This window comes from Schistocerca americana, chromosome 1, assembly GCF_021461395.2.
Source record: "Schistocerca americana isolate TAMUIC-IGC-003095 chromosome 1, iqSchAmer2.1, whole genome shotgun sequence".
Taxonomy (NCBI): Eukaryota; Metazoa; Arthropoda; class Insecta; order Orthoptera; family Acrididae; genus Schistocerca; species Schistocerca americana.
Window position 1 is genome coordinate 1,242,335,974 of NC_060119.1, and position 19,669 is coordinate 1,242,355,642.

The following is a 19,669-nucleotide window of genomic DNA, read 5'->3' on the forward strand; positions in this document are numbered from 1 at the left end:
ACATTTTAGATGCGATCTACAGGAGGAATAAGGCTTTGTACAAATTAGAGTCTGTCACACTGAAAGACAAAAAAATGCTGTCTGAGTCTTTTTTTTTTTTTTTTTTTTTTTAAGTTTCCCAATCCTCCGCTGAATCGTCATATTGACGAAAAGTGGGTGGATGGATCAGTTGAATGGTACCCTGTGTGTTACTGGAAGCCAACAAAGTGGTCATTGCCAAAGTAAAATGTTCAGTAAAGACCAGTAACACGGTGTTCATAATGACTAACGTGATGAAACCACGCTTAGAGATTGCACACACAGAAACTGTTCCAAATTCATCGGCAGTTGTATAGTAACCAAGTAATACATGAAACTGATCCAAGTAACACAAATATTTCTTTATTCATAAACCTCTGAACAAAAACAGAAATACGAGGGTCACTCCAAAAGAAATGCACACTATTTTTTTTAAATCCATCTTTTATTCTACATGTTTGAAAGTTTTACAGTGCGTAGATACATCCTTTAAGAACAATATTTTCATTTCTCCACATAATTTCCATCCCTCTCAACTGCCTTACACCATCTTGGAACCAGTGCCTGTATACCCGCACAGTAAAATTATGGACCAGCCTGTTGAAGCTACTGGTTGGCAGCATGCACAAGGGAGTCATCATCTTCAAACCTTGTTCCACAAAGAGAGTCTTTCAGTTTCCCAAAGAGATGATTGTCACATGGAGACAGATCAGGACTGTAAGGGGGGTGTTTCAGGGTTGTCCATACGAGTTTTGTGATCGCTTCCATGGTTTTTTCCATGCCTGTTTTAATGCCAACACTTTCAGTATTCTGCAAACACTTCCTTCCCCTATCCCAATGTAGCCTGACAATTCTTTCTTTCACATGGTGTGTCTGTCATCAGTCACCAATTCGTTAACTCTCTGCACGTTGTCTATAGTGTGTGCAGTACGAGGCCTGCCACTGCGAGGACAATCCTCAATATTGCCGTGCCCGCTTTCATCACGTAACCTGCTTGCCCACCGACTAACTGTCCTGTGATCAACAGTAGCATCTCCATACACCTTTTTCAACCTCTTGTGGATGTTTCCCACTGTCTTACTACTTACTGTATTTTTCACAGCACTGGAATTCTATGATAGCATGTTGCTTCTGACGAACATCAAGTGGAGCAGCCATCTTGAAGACATGCTGTGACGGCGCCATTCATGGGAACAGGTTGAACTAAGTTTGAAAACGAGCGGGAAGGATGTATCTACACACTGTAAAACTTTCACACATGCAGAATGAAAACTGTATTTTTCCAAAAATAGTGTGCATTTATTTTGGTGTGACCCTCGTAAGCATCCTGTGAAGTCACACGTTACGAGACACAAAACAACTGTTGTGAACGGTACAACTGGATGAACGTAGAGCGAGTCAGTCACAGCTGCTCTATGCATATATATATGTGCGAGTCACTGACAGACAGTGCAGCAGAGACAGCGCTATGTGTATGCTTCCCATGGGCGGCCTCTAGCAGCTGGCCCGTGCTTATACAGTTGGCGGTTGATTCAAACACATGAATTTGGTGACAACATACTCACACTTGCATGCACTAGTAGCAGGATACAGCAGAAACAACCAGCACAGGTTATCATTATCCAAATAGTGGGCAAGTGCTCACTTATGGTCTCCCTTTGATTTGAAAATAACCATCCTGAGAAAATGTGGCTTACTGACACCTATATTCTGCAGGCATTGGACACTGGTGGGTCCTCACATTGGAGAAGTAATTTGTGTCTGAAGAAGGCTATATCCAATTTGAAGACATGTTTGTTGTACAGTCTTGCCTTTCTGTTTGGGAGGAGTTGCATTTGAGCTGGGTAGTTACTCAGTATTCCCCAAGTAGATCAAAAGTAACTGTAGTATTCTCGAGAACCCTGATTAAGAACTGAATGTTGATACGCAGCAATGTCACTAGAACAAGATGCTACATGTGCACACACTCTTATTAATCAGTCTCCTGAGGTGTTGCCAAGTAAAACTAATTTAACATAAATAAAATATTATCAAGTTCAAACTGTCATTTTCATTCATAACAATAGTCATATGTAAATTATATACCTGTATATATAGTGTCACCCAATTGTCAAAATTAAAAGCTATATAAAAATGGGAGTAAAATAAAGTAAAGTAGTACAGCATGATTGGCTGGGAGACCCTGAAGTAAAGTAGTATGGCATGATCAGATGGGAGACCCCAAAGGACAGGTTCAGCCAGCTGAATTGGAAAGGTGCTCTCCAACCTTTGCACCCACAGGCACCTTTCCTTTGTGAAGTGTGAGGTACTGTGTGGTTGTGGTTTAAGTGTAACTGATAAGTGTAGGTGACTGGTGTGTGAGTGTGTGTGTGTGTGTGTGTGTGTGTGTGTGTGTGTGTGTGTGTGTGTGTGGTGTCATGTTTGTGCTGGATGATGATGAGAGAAGGGAAGGGATAAATTCCAGTGCCAGCGCATAGCTCACTCCTCTCAAATAGCACCAAGGGGCCTCCAAGCTTAGCATCCCCATCTGGCAAAAGGATCACCCTCAACAGTGTCACGTGCGCTCACATCACGAGACACTGTGCATGCGTTTGGAATTTAATCCAAGACATTAGCAGAAAGACTGATGGTCCTGGACTTTACACCACAAAATTTCCTGTCCCCTCTGCCATAAAAACAAAGCATGTGGCATGGTGAATACACACAACACATTAGAAGAAAAAGGCCATTCTCCTTAGAGGTACAATCCACGGAGAAAAAAGCATGAGTAACATTCCTACTTCTGTGTGTTGCACAGTAATACTTTGTTTTGACAGTTAGTGGGCATGGCATTTAGCCTGTCTTCATTAGTATTTGCACATAATAGTGTTGAGATATGTAGAGTTTCCACACTTTTTCTCATTTTCAGAAAACCAGTACATAACCTTCAATGAAATTCCGTATATTTGTGGCATAAATTGTGTAATTATTTTTAGTTTCTCTATCTAGTATTGTTTCTTTTGTCTCTTAGCTCCTGCTCGCATCGCATCTTTTTCTCAAGTTTTACGCCGTGCTTTGAAAACGAGTGTGACCATGTCATGCCTGGCAGTTGGAAATCCAACACCTAGTGTGCGGTGGCTCCACAAAAAGAGGACCCTTAAATCCGACTCTAGTTTCAAAATATCACAGGGCTTACTTCACATAACAAGTACGTTGATATGCTCTAAGTATATCTCAATAATTTCACTAATGAGAAACTAACTATATTTATTATCAAGTTCCTCTTTTTACAAAACTAAGTAAGCCATTTGTCGTGTCTCCTATTAGCTGTGAGCAAAAACCAGAATACGTATAATACGTTCATCATCTTTCTAGTGGCTGTTAACCAGCACCATCTATTAATGTATGCCTGAATAAAATAATAGACCAAAGCTTATGAAGGAAACTAGTTATTTGGTAAAGGAAGTCCCTCAAAGCATGTTACGTCAGTGTGTACTACCCATTAAATATATATAATCGTTTTAGAAGTGCGTATTTATTTCTGACAGGACTGGAGGAAGTAAATGAAGGAAATTATTCCTGTATAGCAAAAAATCTATTTGGTGATGATCAGATAACATACCAAGTTATTGTGCTAATGCCACCTGATACTCCAGTACTTGAAATTCTTGGTTCAGATCATCACACTATCAAACTACAGTGGACCACTCCTAAGGATGGAGGAACACCAATATTAGGTATGTACAAACAATCATAATTTTTATAACTGACATAAATTATGACTAAGAATTTCATTCTTACATTGCATGCAGTTATCTAGAATACCATTTTTTATTTCTTTGGTGACTTTGTGACTATCATCCAGTAAAAACACATTGTTTCTCATGGTGTTTTTGATGTGGTTACTATACTTTCTGTCCTCTATGGTGTTGGAATGCTATTGGTTTTATTGTCAAATTACAATTTTGGCTGGCAAGGACCCTAGATTCGTGTAATTTTTATGTGCTCATTCTTCTGACACATATTTTGATCATTTTGTGATAAAGTTTTTGAATGCAGTATATAAGAATTTGTAACTGTAGGTGACATAATGTTCAAACTATTGTGCTTGTCAGCGATCCAACATTTCCTCTGTATGGTGAGTAGCACTCTATCCTTTTCATAATATTATCATTATTCCATTCTGGATTTTCCATTGTTTGACAGCCTATGATTTGTATTGTGAGCAGCACAGATTGCAGTGTTAATTAAAGTTATTCAGAAGTCTAAAAGTTTGTCTTTGAGTTCTAAAATTAATAAACTTGGGTGACTGTGGGAGGAATCTTTAATGAGCACTTTTTGAATGTAGTTGAGGAAAAATACTAAAAGAACATTTCCTTAATTCTACAGATCAGATAGGTGTAGCCCGTATAACAGTACGGGAAGTAAGGAAAACCATCACTTATTTTAAAAGCAAAGCTCAACAGGTACTGAAACATTTCAAAGAACTACTAAAACCCTGCTGAAATCAGATGATAAAGGCAGCCCTGGTTCATATATTCAATAGCTCCCTCAGTCGAGGTATCTTCCTTGCAAGAATGAAATGTACCACTGTAAAGTGACTCTTCAAAAAGATAACGCCACAGATCTTACAAATTATAATCCTAAGCTGAAAATGTGGCACCTGATTGAGTTTGCTGGAGGAAACTTGTTTCCAAATATGGTACTTAGCATTGGAGGAAAGTCTCACTTTGGACTCAATTTTCTAAAAACTTGGAAAATTAATGTATGCTAGGATTGACAACTTTGATATAAAGAGCACAAAGCCACAGAAAACAGTTATCACTACAACTGCAGCCATATTTTCATTTACAGATAAGGTCTGGGAATGCTTTGCCAAGAAGACATTTCCCTTCGGCATATTTTGTGTCCTGTCTAAGGCTTTCAACTGTATTGACCACAGGATACTTTCAGAAAAAGCCTGCCACTGTGTAATCCCTGGACTGTTTAGTAACTTCCTCAATTCCATGTACAGGACAGACAACAGAAAGTAGTGTTTGATGGAAATAGCATGCTGGTAGGAGGGTAGAGTCTGACTAGAGAATGGTACTAAATGGTGTTGCACAAGGTTCCTTCCTTTGTCCCCTGCTATTCTTGTATGCATCATTGATCTAGTTCTCCCTTCAACAAAGCAGGGAACTTCACATTGTTTGTAGATGACACATACAATGTGATAGACAATAAAACATTCACAGACTCATTAGAGTTTAATGCCAACCAGTTACTTTTAAATGTTCTTAACTGACTCACAGTAAACTATCCAGCAATAAACTCCAACAAAATCTGTTGCATTCAATTCCATTCTGATCACAGGAGCAAACAAAAGAACATAAGAGCCAGTGGATAAAGAAGGTATAATGTTGAAATTGTAAGGTGTCCATATAGATAATGGGTTTAACTGGTAACACTACATCCTCCAAACCTTGAAAAGGCTTACTCAGTAACTTTTGGCATCAAGATAATCCCAGATATTGGAGACTTGAATGTCACAAAATCTGACCATTTTAGTTACTTCCATTCACTGATGTGTTATGGAATCATCTTGTGGGACAAAATCACCATCACTGAAAAAAGTCTTCAGAAAAAGATTGTGAGATGTGTCTGGATACCTCCAAGAACCGCATGTTGAAATCTTTTTGAGATGACAGGGATATTAACCATTTTATATTATCTCTTTTTGATAATGACATTCATGCTTTACACTCCTTCTCAGTATGAAACAAATGAGACATACCACCATCATAACACAAGAAGGAAATGTGAGATACCTGAAGAATTTTTTCTGTGGAGCAAAAAGTTCAAAAATAAATTAGCACAAAAATCATCAGCTCAATACATTGTGATGTTAAATACCTACAGAAAAATAATCAATTACTTAAAAGTAAACTAAATAAGTTTTTGGTTGAAAAAAGTTTCTATTCTCTGGATGAAATATTTAGGAAGGACTATTTCTCAAATCTTTCAGTGTTTTTCCATTTTAATATCGCTTGCTACTTTAATTAGGCCTTATAAATCACATGTTTTGTGTTGTGAAGCTCATGAAAATGTCTTTTGTACTTAATAAACCAAATACGTAATATTTGAAATTTGTATTTATACTGTTAGATTGTTAATTATTTGAATACAATAATAAATTAAATGTCGTGACCTGTTCTCCATCCAGGTGCTGTAGCACAATATTGGACTGTGAAATATGTATTGAATTAAATAAATAAATGAATAAAATAAAGTGAAATAAAATTCCTAGATATCAAAAAGACAGTACTCACTAAGAATATTGCTCCAAGCTGTGGTGCATGCGTTGTGGCACAGCAATTACCGTCACTAGCTGGCGTGCTGCGAGTCACCATGTGGGGAAGCAGCCTACTCACCATATAAAATTCATATGCTTTCCACTGTGTGCCAGCCTAGTCCACTGTAACTAGTTACGACATCACGAATGTTGCACAATACCTTAAAAATAAAGTAAATAATCTGAAAAGTTGATAGCATGTCAGGAGTGATGCTGAAATAATAATGTGTTCATTTTCAGTTTGGTAACTTTAACTGTTTTCGAAATTTTGACGTTTTATGTAAAAATCATCAGCACAGCAGGAAGGAGCTAGAAACTTCAAAATTTATATTTGGATTCCTTTTTCATTGTAATTTAATGGAAACGGCATGCTGGATCTCAGAAAGTAATATTTTGGTAGAAATTCATGATTTTCTGTTTTTGTGTCTTAAAAGTTCGGAAGCAAGATAGATTAAGTAAGTGATTAGATAAAGCTAGGATGTTTAGAGTTAGGTAGAATGGAGATCATCTGTAATAACAAAGATGTGAGAAGTTTCAAAAAGGTAGCTATAAAACTATAGCTGTAGCGTCTCTCCAAAGAGGAAGTTCAGAGCTCATCTATTCTCTCGCCAAAAGTATTTAACCTAGCCCCATTAGAATTTCATTATAGATAGTTACCTGTGTGCTGATTGCACAATTAAATAGAGAGCTTCATTGGCCTTCAGCGAATGAAGCAATTAATTATTTAGTAGCTTGAAGTGGTGTTTTGGCTAGTCAGTAAGGCAAATGTCGTTGGCTGCACCGCGGCTATATAAATAAGAGCGTGCGAGCTAGAGTAAGGCCCCAGTTCTCTTCTAGATTCGTATCACTGCGCACTCCATGTCAGAAGCCGTGTCGCTTTTGTGCAGTTTCCAGGAACAACCTTGGATGCCGTATTACGTAACTCGATATGCACTTAACAATGAGTTCGATTTGGGGTAAAGTATTAATTATGGAACGACTTCAGTGATTTATTCTCAGTTTGTATATGTCGTATTTTCACATGTCACTTGAGGACAGAGTTTCTGCCATTACTAGCATGGCGTTTGATGAGAGCATTCACTTTGAACATTTACAGCGATAACGATTATTGAACAGTTTTTTTATCTAAGGATGATAGGAGCCACGCAATAGACTCTGAAAAGCAAGAAAAATCTGGTCCCCTGACTGGTTTGCCAGCAACTTACAATATAACTACTTTGTTGGGCTATGAAAGTTAGTTCTTGCTTTAATTTCATGATTACTGAAGATTGAGAGTATCTCTTTGCTGCAGTTTGTGCCCACCTGTAAGAAGGTCTTGGTTTCTCCATAATTTCAGGATTTGCGTGTCTTGATTAATCAGTTATAGTGAAATGATGCAGCTGAAACAGTTGATTTATTTACAGGGTGTTTCAAAAATGACCAGTATATTTGAAACGGCAATAAAAACTAAACGAGCAGCGATAGAAATACACCGTTTGTTGCAATATGCTTGGGACAACAGTACATTTTCAGGCAGACAAACTTTCGAAATTACGGTAGTTACAATTTTCAACAACAGATGGCGCTCCGGTCTGGGAAACTCTATAGTACGATATTTTCCACATATCCACCACGCGTAGCAATAATATGGCGTAGTCTCTGAATGAAATTACCCGAAACCTTGGACAACGTGTCTGGCGGAATGGCTTCACATGCAGATGAGATGTACTGCTTCAGCTGTTCAATTGTTTCTGGATTCTGGCGGTACACCTGGTCTTTCAAGTGTCCCCACAGAAAGAAGTCACAGGGGTTCATGTCTGGCGAATAGGGAGGCCAATCCATGCCGCCTCCTGTATGTTTCGGATAGCCGAAAGCAATCACACGATCATCGAAATATTCATTCAGGAAATTAAAGACGTCGGCCGTGCGATGTGGCCGGGCACCATCTTGCATAAACCATGAGGTGTTCGCAGTGTCGTCTAAGGCAGTTTGTACCGCCACAAATTCACGAAGAATGTCCAGATAGCGTGATGCAGTAATCGTTTCGGATCTGAAAAATGGGCCAATGATTCCTTTGGAAGAAATGGCGGCCCAGACCAGTACTTTTTGAGGATGCAGGGACGATGGGACTGCAACATGGGGCTTTTCGGTTCCCCATATGCGCCAGTTCTGTTTATTGACAAAGCCGTCCAGGTAAAAATAAGCTTCGTCAGTAAACCAAATGCTGCCCACATGCATATCGCCGTCATAAATCCTGTGCACCATATCGTTAGCGAATGTCTCTCATGCAGCAATGGTAGCGGCGCTGAGGGGTTGCCGCGTTTGAATTTTGTATGGATAGAGGTGTAAACTCTGGCGCATGAGACGATACGTGGACGTTGGCATCATTTGGACCGCAGCTGCAACACGGCGAACGGAAACCCGAGGCCGCTGTTGGATCACCTGCTGCACTAGCTGCGCGTTGCCCTCTGTGGTTGCCGTACGCGGTCGCCCTACCTTTCCAGCACGTTCATCCGTCACGTTCCCAGTCCGTTGAAATTTTTCAAACAGATCCTTTATTGTATCGCTTTTCGGTCCTTTGGTTACATTAAACCTCCGTTGAAAACTTTGTCTTGTTGCAACAACACTATGTTCTAGGCGGTGGAATTCCAACACCAGAAAAAACCTCTGTTCTAAGGAATAAACCATGTTGTCTACAGCACACTTGCACGTTGTGAACAGCACACGCTTACAGCAGAAAGACAACGTACAGAATGGCGCACCCACAGACTGCGTTGTCTTCTATATCTTTCACATCACTTGCAGCGCCATCTGTTGTTGAAAATTGTAACTACTGTAATTTCGAAAGTTTGTCCGCCTGAAAATGTACTGTTGTCCCAAGCATATTGCAACAAACGGTGTATTTCTATCGCTGCTCGTTTAGTTTTTATTGTCGTTTCAAATATACTGGTCATTTTTGAAACACCCTGTAAAATTATTGTTTATTTGCATTACAAATTTACACATGTTTCATGTCAGAATGTAGACGTATCACTGACACTTACAAAACCTGTGATGAAACTGAGCCTCGTCGGCTGCTGGCATCATTCCTTATATTCCTGTCAATAATGAAAACATGAATATATACAGAGTGTAATACAGAAATTTATATGTTTCAATTAAAAGTTACAAAGTTTTCCAGAAAAAGTTACAGAATTTGAATTTATAAATCGTAACAATAGTTTCAGACTTATAAACAAATCAAAATAATATGATTAAAATTGCCAAAGTACTGAAAATACATTTCCACAATAATACAAGATTCATAAAACATTTAATAACTTTATAATTACAGATTCCTGGTTCTCTGTATATTGCTTAATGTTAACAACCTTTAGAATTCTCTGCATAAAGTGTTAGTTTTAGTATTTGTTAATTTTCATTAAGCATATTTTAGAATATAAACTGTATTTCATGACAATTCCATCATAATTCATCATAACTGTACACAGCGTACCAGTTTTTCATCAGTTTTGTCAATAAACAACATTACAGCATATGCTCGTTAAGATTTCTGATATGAGTCTATGCTACATTGCACATTGACTGTCTGTTTAAAAATGCCACAAAGTCACGTGGCATCATTTGGCTTCTGAATCACCATCCAAGGGGTGGCCCACTGACTAGATGAAATAGTAGAAACAATGCTGAGTTCTTGCCAATGCTGCAACTTGCCATTGACAATGTCATGCATAGTGAAGAGAATTGGCACAGGGGTTACAAAATTTAGGAATTGCTTAAGGGAGGCATGATCCTCAAAAGATGTATTCTCAAACAGCTTGCCATACAACTGTAGTAAAAGTCCAAATCTTGAAAGGGGACCAATTGGTACTCTAAATGGACTTAATTACTAGCAATTAATGAACATCCAGCATGCTGGAATAGCTGTGGGTCAGCAACTTCTGTTAATCAGTACAGTGAAAAACCAGTCCAAAGTTGCAAATTTCACTTTTTTTATTCACTTGAGGATTAGTTTCGGGCTGAGACCCATCATAACCTAGTCAAGAACAGTATTTCCAAAAATGCAAGAACATGTCAGAAATGTGCAAACGAACAGTTACAGCACAGACAGTTATATGTTCGCACGGACGTCTGTGTCACAGCTCTCGTACAAGATAAGTAATTTAAGTAGTAATAAACTGTTTTTAACACTTTAAACTAATTAATTACGTTAATTATAGTGCTCTTCAAGTGTACCATTAAAAGTTTTTGTCTTACTCGCGTATTTTCACAGTAGTCACGTAAAGTTCGTTTTGTTTTCATATCGCAGCCAGGCCGAACTTTTGAGCTTTCAGATTAAACTTCATACCGCAATTTTAAGTGCATTTACTGATCGTTTAGTGTGCTAAATACATTTGCTGCCCTTTTATATCTTAAGTAATTTCCACTAAAAAACTTCTGAACCACTGTTTACATAGTCGCGAGTAGGCCTAATTTTTCGTACACGTATTTTCATTGTTTTCCGGTAACTTAATTGTCTTTCTGTCACTAAAATCGATTTGTACCATGAGTGTAAAGTGCCTGACGTGCCGTAGAATCGTTAGCTCCGGGGTCTGGTGTGATGGATGTAGTAACTTTTTTCATTGGGGTGATTGTAGTGACGTGGGAATTGGGAAAATGAGCGAGACTCATCAGTGGTTCTGTAGGCTATGCAGTAGAGATAGAAAGATTGTGGAACAGGAGAGGAAAATTGCTGCCCTTCAGGCTGAGTTAGATGAGGCTAGGCAAGAAATTGGCAGGTTAAGGGGGGAGAAGGGTAAACAGGGGTGGGAAGTGGCAACAGGCATAAGGAACAGGCCAAGAAATTCTTCTGACAGCTTTGTTATTAATGTACAAAATAGGTTTGACCTGTTGCCTCAGTGAGAAACTGATGAGCCTCTCACAGATGTAGATGTAGACAGGGCTCAACAAGCTTTCAGCAGCAAATTGAATAAGAATGTAGGGAAATCTGCAAAGAGAAAGAAAGTCTTGTTGCTAGGTAGTTCGCATGCTAGGGGTGTGGGCCAACTTCTGCAGGATGAATTAGGGTCAGAATACCAGGTCATAAGTTTTTTCAAACCTAGTGCTGGACTGAGGCAGGTTACAGAGGATTTAGGTTCACTATGTAGAGGCTTTACTAAGGACGATTCCGTGGTTATTGTGGGTGGGCCGGGCAACAGTATTGACAGAGATCCGGGATACAGCATAGAGTGTGACCTGGCAAAAATTGCATCAACATTGAGTCGTACCAGTGTTGGGTTTGTGTCGGTTCTGGAGCGCCACGACCGACCTCATTTGAGCTCTTCTGTCAAGAGAGTTAATTTGGAGTTGAAACGGCTACTTGGATCTGGTGCAGGGTCACACATTGGTGTGGTTCCTGTTGATTCACTCTGTAGGTGGGACTATACTAGACATGGCCTGCACCTCAACAAGAAAGGGAAGGGTAAACTGGCTGGGCTGATAGCAGGAAACTTAAAGGGGGCAGGAACTACATCTCATGTTGGAAACTCTTGTTTATTGTAAGATCAGTGTCCAGTGGGAAACTCAGCCAGGCAGGTACTAAAGATGTTAAAAAAGTTCAAGATACTCACAAAAGTAAAGCGAAAAATAATGTTAGTATATTTCATCAAAATATTGGGGGATTGAAGAATAACATTGATGAGCTTCTGCTTTGTTTAGAAGATATAGAAACTGAGAATGTAATAGATGTACTATGCCTGTCTGAGAATCACATTGTCACTGATATGCAAAAGGCTAGCATCAATGGGTACAAATTAGCTGCACATGTAAGTAGAGATAATATGATGAGAGGAGGAGTTGCCATATATGTCAAAAGCTTCCACAGCGTAAAAAATTTAGAAACTAAAAAATTTTGTGTAGAGCAACATATGGAAGCATGTGCCACTGAACTTAAACTAAATGATGGCACTTTCATAATTGTAACAGTGTATAGGTCCCCCTCAGGGAACTTCCAGCTATTTCTAGAAAACTTGGATGCTTTGTTGTGCTATCTGTCAGACAGGGGGAAGCAAATTATCATTTGTGGGGATTTCAATGTTGACTCCCTGAAAGAGTGTAATAGGAAGAATGACCTTGTAGTATTGCTCAGTTCTTTCAATTTGAGCTCCGTCATTGATTTTCCTACTCGGATAACAAAGAGCAGCAGTACATTAATAGATAACTTTTTTATAGACCCAGATAAGTTTAAGGACATAAATGCTTATCCTGTTGAGAATGGTCTTTCAGATCATGGTGTACAGCTAGTTACAGTACATAACATAGCTCCATGCAGTATATCGAATCAGACTTTCAAAGCAGTGCGTTCAATTAACAATATAAATATTGCAAACTTCAGGGAAAGCCTACAGCAACTAGACTGGGATGAAGTGTATAAGGAACCTGATGCAAACTTGAAATATAACTTATTTCACGATACATTTTTAAGGGTATTTGAAAATTGTTTTCCCAATAAAATAATTAAACATAATTCCAAGAAAACATATAAAAAAACCATGGCTAACTAAAGGAATAAGAATATCTTGCAACCGTAAAAGAGAACTGTATCTAACAGCAAGAGGGAGTACTGACCCCGAAATTGTTCAGTATTGTAAAAACTATTGTGCGGTACTAAGAAAAGTTATTAAAAAGTCCAGAAGCATGTGTATCATGTCTGAGATCAGTAACTCTGATAATAAAATTAAAGCAATTTGGAATATTATTGAAAGGGAAATAGAGCAACCAAGAGCACAGGAAGACTTCAGTGCCATAAAACTGAATGACAAGTGTACTAACAAACAATCACAAATTGAAAATACTTATCATTTTTTATATGTTGTGGAGAAAATAGGATCTAGATCTTCACTAGAAGAGGCAAGGCTACTAATAGAAGAGGCCATACCTGTGCAGTTTGAAACAACTGTAATTCCACCAACCTCTCCCTCTGAAATCAGTAAAATAATAAACTCACTGAAAAGTAAAAGCTCTTATGGAATTGATGGCATTTCCAGCAAGGTACTTAAAGCTTGTTCCCCACAGATAAGTAGGATTCTCAGCCACATATGAATAGCTCTTTGGAGCAGGGTGTTTTCCCCGATAGACTGAAATATGCCATTGTAAAACCATTGCGTAAAAAGGGGGATACGTCAGATGTGAGCAACTACCGCCCAATCTCTCTTCTGACAGCTCTATCAAAAATTTTTGAGAAAGTAATGTATTCAAGAGTAGCCTCCCATATTTGTAAAAATAAAGTACTAACAAAATGTCAGTTCGGTTTTCAGAAGGCTTTTCAACAGAAAATGCTATATATGCTTTCACTGATCAAATATTAAATGCTCTGAATAACCGGACATCACCCATTGGTATTTTTTGTGATCTCTCAAAGGCCTTTGATTGTGTAAATCATGGAATTCTTTTAGATAAGCTAAATCATTATGGTTTGAGGGGGGCAGTGCACAAATGGTTTAATTCATACTTAACTGGAAGAATGCAGAAAGTTGAAATAAGTGGTTCATGTAATGTTAAAACAACAGCTGATTCCTCAAACTGGGGGGGGGGGGCTATCAAGTACGGGGTCCCACAGGGTTCGGTCTTAGGTCCTTTACTGTTCTTGATATACATTAATGACTTACCATTCCACATTGATGAAGATGCAAAGTTAGTTCTTTTTGCTGATGATACAAGTATAGTAATAACATCCAAAAACCAAGAACTAAGTGATGTAATTGTAAATGATATTTTTCACAAAATTATTCAGTGGCTCTCAGCAAACGGACTCTCTTTAAATTTTGATAAAACACAGTATATACAGTTCTGTACAGTAAGTGGCACAACTCCAGTAATAAATATAGACTTTGAACAGAAGTCTGTAGCAAAGGTAGAATTTTCAAAATTTTTAGGTGTGTCCATTGATGAGAGGTTAAACTGGAAGCAACACATTGATGGTCTGGAGAAACATCTGAGTTCAGCTACGTATGCTATTAGGGTTATTGCAAATTATGGTGATAAGAATCTCAGTAAATTAGCTTACTATGCCTACTTTCATTCACTGCTTTCGTATGGCATCATATTCTGGGGTAATTCATCGTTGAGTAGAAAAGTATTCATTGCTCAAAAATGTGTAATCAGAATAATTGCTGGAGCCCACCCACGGTCATCCTGCAGACATCTATTTAAGGATCTAGGGATCCTCACAGTTTATATACTCACTTATGAAATTTGCTGTTAATAATCCAGCCCAGTTCAAAAGTAATAGCAGTGTGCATAGCTATAACCCCCCCCCCCCCCCCTTGCCACAACACACACACACACACACTCATAAAAGCGTACACTGTTTATTATAAAATACAAGCTGACATAGTGACTGTTGCAATCCAAGGCCATGCATCTAAATTAATTAGGCTAATCATTGCTCCTGTATCCACCTGAAACTCAACTGGTCACTCATTTTCTGCCAACATTAGCAGAATACTCTGGGGTGATGGTTGTTGGGTGTTGGAGTCAGCCTCCGAACCCAGGGGAACTGTGGGGCCACTGCTGATTGGCCTTTTGGGTGAGTTACGGCCTTTTAAGTGAGTTACAGTTGAAAGTGTTGTGATGTAACAAGACTGTTACGCCACACTGAAGTAGCCGAAAGAAAGGCACGCGTACACACACGCCGACGGGCGTCAATTCTGGAACAAGATACGTTATGACTGCTATCAAGAAAATACGTAGCTTTGGAATATACTTAACTTTATTTACTCCTTGTGATACATCTCTCTGGACTATACAAATGAGACTCGTAAGATACATGCACTGTTACAATTGGCGCCTTGCTAGGTCGTAGCCATGGACTTAGCAGAAGGCTATTCTAACTGACTCTCGGCAAATGAGAGGAAGGCTTTGTCCGTATTGTCGCTAGCAATGTCGTCGTACAACTGGGGCGAGTGCTCTATCGTATATCGAGACCTGCCTTGTGGTGGCGCTAGGTCTGCGATCACACAGTGGCGACACGCGGGTCCAACATGTACTAAATGGACCGCGGCCGATTTAAGCTACCACCTAGCAAGTGTGGTGTCTGGCGGTGACACCACAGAAAGTTTTACATTGAGCAGACAATTTGGATGGCAAAATACTTCTAATTAACAGGTATATATTTTTAATTACAAAGGTCACAGTAATTTTTATGTTTTCGTAGTGAAATACAAGATGTTCAATTTAACAACAATTGAATTATTTTTTTCTTTACTTATGGCCTTAATAAAAAGAGTTCCTACCATATATTGAGAGATGAAATTAATTAGATGCCAAATCAAATATGTGCCATCAGCCCACATTTAAAACTAACAGCTAATATCACTGTCCTCATCTCATAGCTCGTACCATCTAGTACACATGCAAGGAAGACAGAAATGTACCAAAATTTACCAAAATTCTTCACAAAGGCTGAGATTTACATGTGTTTATCTCTCCAACTAATTCCTTCACAAAGCTCAAATTTTCACAATCTGTCCATAAATGCATCTGCTTTCATGGTGATATAAACCGAGTGCAAAATAACAGTACCTTCTTCATTTTACATATAACTTTTTCAGACATATTCAACATGATCTGCGCATCTGACAGCGAGACAACGACTGCCTCAATGCCGTTGCTCACAGCGCATACTGGTATACTACTACACAGGAAAGACTTCACTCTGATTGGTTGATCACATGAACAGCCAATCAGATCAGTCTTTCAAGATCATATTCGCGCCTAAACTGTTTTACTCCAGTCAAGATTCACATATGCATTTACATCATTTTATGCTGCAGATATTAATAAAATGTTCCACCAAACCAAACGAAATGAAAACTAATCCTGTAATAACTTTAGAAAAACATTACTCTACAAATAACTATTTTGGCTGCCTTCTTACAAAAACATGCACTCTTGGACATACGTCATCAGCAAGGAAGTACAGCTTTCATTGCAACAGCTTGTTGCACACTTTCCCATGACCAAGTTACATAACATTTAACAGGAGATATTACTGAATCTTTACGTATGTCCCGCATACACACTCTCATTTACTCTCATTTATGTACACAACAAAACAAATAGTTATTAAATGAATATTAATTCTTACTGAATTCTCTATTTCAAAAACGAAAAATAGTGAACATTATTTAAGTACAAAAATTCAAACATACTGACCTAACTTTTGCAAACTTCAGTAATGATTCCACTGACAGCAAAGGACAAACTGTTATGCATCTGAACTGACTTTAACTTACTAGCATCGGTTTTTGGTATTTTTGGTACTCTCTACTACAACCATCATCAGTTATTTTCCTCCCCAAATAGCAAAACTCATGTACTACTGTAAGTGTCTCATTACCTAATCTAATTCCCTCAGCATCACCCAACTTAATTTGACTACATTCCAAAATCCTCATTTTGCTTTTGTCGATGTTCATCTTATATCCTTTCAAGACACTGTCCATTCTGTTCAACTGCTCTTCCAGGTCCTTTGCTGTCTCCAACAGAATTACAGTGTCATTGGTGAACATCTAAGTTTTTATTTCTTCTCCATGGATTTTAATTCCTACTCCAAATTTTTCTTTTGTTTCCTTTGCTGCTTGCTCATTATACAGATTGAATAACATCGGGAATAGGCTACAACCCTGTCTCACTCCCTTCCCAACCACTGCTTCCCTTCCATGCCCCTCAATTCTTATAACTGCCATCTGGCTTCTGCACAAATTGTAAATAGCCTTTCGCTCCCTGCCACCCTCACAATTTAAAAGAGAGTACTCCAGTCAACATTGTCAAAAGCCTTCTCTAAGTCTACAAATGCTAGAAACATAGGTTTGCCTTTCCTTAATCTATTTTCTAAGATAAGTCATAGGGTCAGTATTGCCTCACGTGTTCCAACATTTCTACGGAATCCAAACTGATCTTCCCCGAGGTCGGCTTCTACCAGTTTTTCCATTTGTCTGTAAAGAATTCGTGTTAGTATTTTGCAGCCGTGACTTAATAAACTGATAGTTCAGTAATTTTCACATCTGTCAACCCATGCTTTCTTTGGGATTGGAATTATTATATTCTTCTTGAAGTCTGAGGGTGTTTCGCCTGTCTCATACCTCTTGCTCACCAGATGGTAAAATTGTGTCAGGACTGGTTCTCCCAAGGCTATCAGTAGTTCTGATGGAATGTTGTCTACTCCCAGGGACTTGTTTCGACTAGGTCTTTCAGTGCTCTGTCAAACTCTTCATGCAGTATCAAATCCCCTATTTCATCTTCATCTACATTCTCTTCCATTTCTATAATATTGTCCTCAAGAACATCACCCTTGTATAGACCCTCTGTATACTCCTTCCACCTTTCTGCTTTCCCTTCTTTGCTTGGAACTGGGTTTCCATCTGAGCTCTTGATGTTCATACACGCGGTTCTCTTTTCTCCAAAAGTCTCTTTAATTTTTCTGTAGGCAGTATCTGTCTTACACCCTAGTGAGATATGCCTCTACATCCTTACATTTGTCCTCTAGCCATCCCTGCTTAGCCATTTTGCATTTCTGTCGGTCTCATTTTTGAGACGTTTGTATTCCTTTTTGCCTGCTTCATTTACTGCACTTTTATATTTCCTGCTTTCACCAATTAAATTCAATATATCTTCTGTTACCCAAGGATTTCTACTAGCCCTCGTCTTTTCATCTACATAACCCTCTGCTGCCTTCACTATTTCGTCCCTCAGAGCAACCCATTCTTCTTCTACTGTATTTCTTTCTCCCATTCCTGTCAATTGTTCCCTGATGCTCTCCCTGAAACTCTCTACAATCTCTCTTTCACAAGTACTGAAGAAATTTTTAGGCAACCATAGGCTGAGACCTATCATGATATTGTACAAGATCTACTGAGATCATTAGCATCTTATTCTTGAATGATCATTTGGACTTCCTGTTGGATGAAGTTAGTCACATTAGTGATTGAAATAGACAATGGTTCCACCAGTAAATTTCTCAAATGGATAAGTGTTTTAGTGATTATTCATTTCCCTTTATGTGATTTTGTTGATGTAATAGTGAACCATGTTTTATGCAGAACAAAATACAGTGTGCCCCCGAAGTCTCTCTGCTGCGGCAAGCTGCTTATGTCTCATCTAGCAGGGCATATAAAGTTGGCAGCACATTCATGTCGCTCTATAAGCCAGGGGTCGAGATTCATTGCTAGTGGCTGCAGTTATGTCAGAAGGTGGGATTGAACATTATTACAATTAAAACAGTGAAATTTAGTAATTTCAATTCAACACACTGCTCTCACCTATATCACAGTAGGTGCTGGAAATGTTTACCTCTTTCTTGAAGGCATAGTTCAACACATTTACATTTATTAGCAAACCCCCTTACCAGTGTTCCATGTGTAACTGTATGCAGATAATCAGTTGTTACTGTCTTCAGTTCATCTATTGTCTTTGGGTTATTTTTATACACAAATGTTTTAGCAGTATACCAAAGGAAATAGTCTGGCAGAGACAGATCCGATGATCCCAGGGGCCAGAGACCTTTCATAATTACTCTGTCTCCAAAGATTTTATGAAAAAGTCGGAGGGTCTGATACGCCATATGAGCAGTAGTATTTTAATCTTGTTAAAAATAAATGAGTGATGTCATTCTCATTCAGCAGAGCAATAAATGGATAAATTATCTGGGAACAGTAGACATCCTAAGTGACAGTAGTATAAAAAAAGATAGGCTCTATAATCCATGCTCGTATTGTGGCAACCCATACCCCAAGTTTATCTACATGCAATGGCATTTCCCTTAACGCATGCGGATTTTCTGATGATCAAATTCGTGAGTTTTGGGTATTAATGTAGCCAGATCGGTGAAACCAAGCCTCATCAGTAAAAAAGGTTTGATCTAAAACATCAGCTCTATGCTGCTTAGCAAATCACTGAAACCATTCACAATAGACTATTTGTTTTGCATGGTCTGTACAATGTAATTGTTGCACAGCAGTAAGTTTCTACGGATACATCCACAATTCTTTGGTTATAGCTTTACGTGATGTCTTACAAGAGACTTTAGCCTCTTGCAATAATCTCCTCACTAAGTTTTTTGGACGCCACAACATGATGTCCAAAATGTCATTAAGCTTCTGTTGTGTTAAACTTGTGGGCCTACTAGTTCATGGTGCATCATGAACTGAACCTGTCATCTGGAATTTGTGAATTAAATCATGCACGGTGTCATGACATTGACACCTTGAAGCAGGAAAACACAATCTAAATTACTGCCTCACATGCTCTGTAAAGTTTCCTGCTGCATGGAAAATCTCTTCCACTAAAAACGCTCTCTCTGTAATGGTAAGCATTCTCACCACA

General features: G+C 38.6%; 1 protein-coding gene across 1 annotated transcript in view; it reads left to right on the top strand.

Moving 5' to 3' along the window:
- Nucleotides 1-19,669, top strand: part of LOC124598517 (Down syndrome cell adhesion molecule-like protein Dscam2) — a 439,700-nt gene that overhangs the window by 378,052 nt on the left and 41,979 nt on the right. The window contains exons 25-26 of the mRNA XM_047136006.1: nucleotides 3,029-3,205; nucleotides 3,546-3,734. Of these exons, the coding sequence (XP_046991962.1) occupies nucleotides 3,029-3,205; nucleotides 3,546-3,734 (366 nt within the window). The remainder of the gene's footprint in view (nucleotides 1-3,028; nucleotides 3,206-3,545; nucleotides 3,735-19,669) is intronic.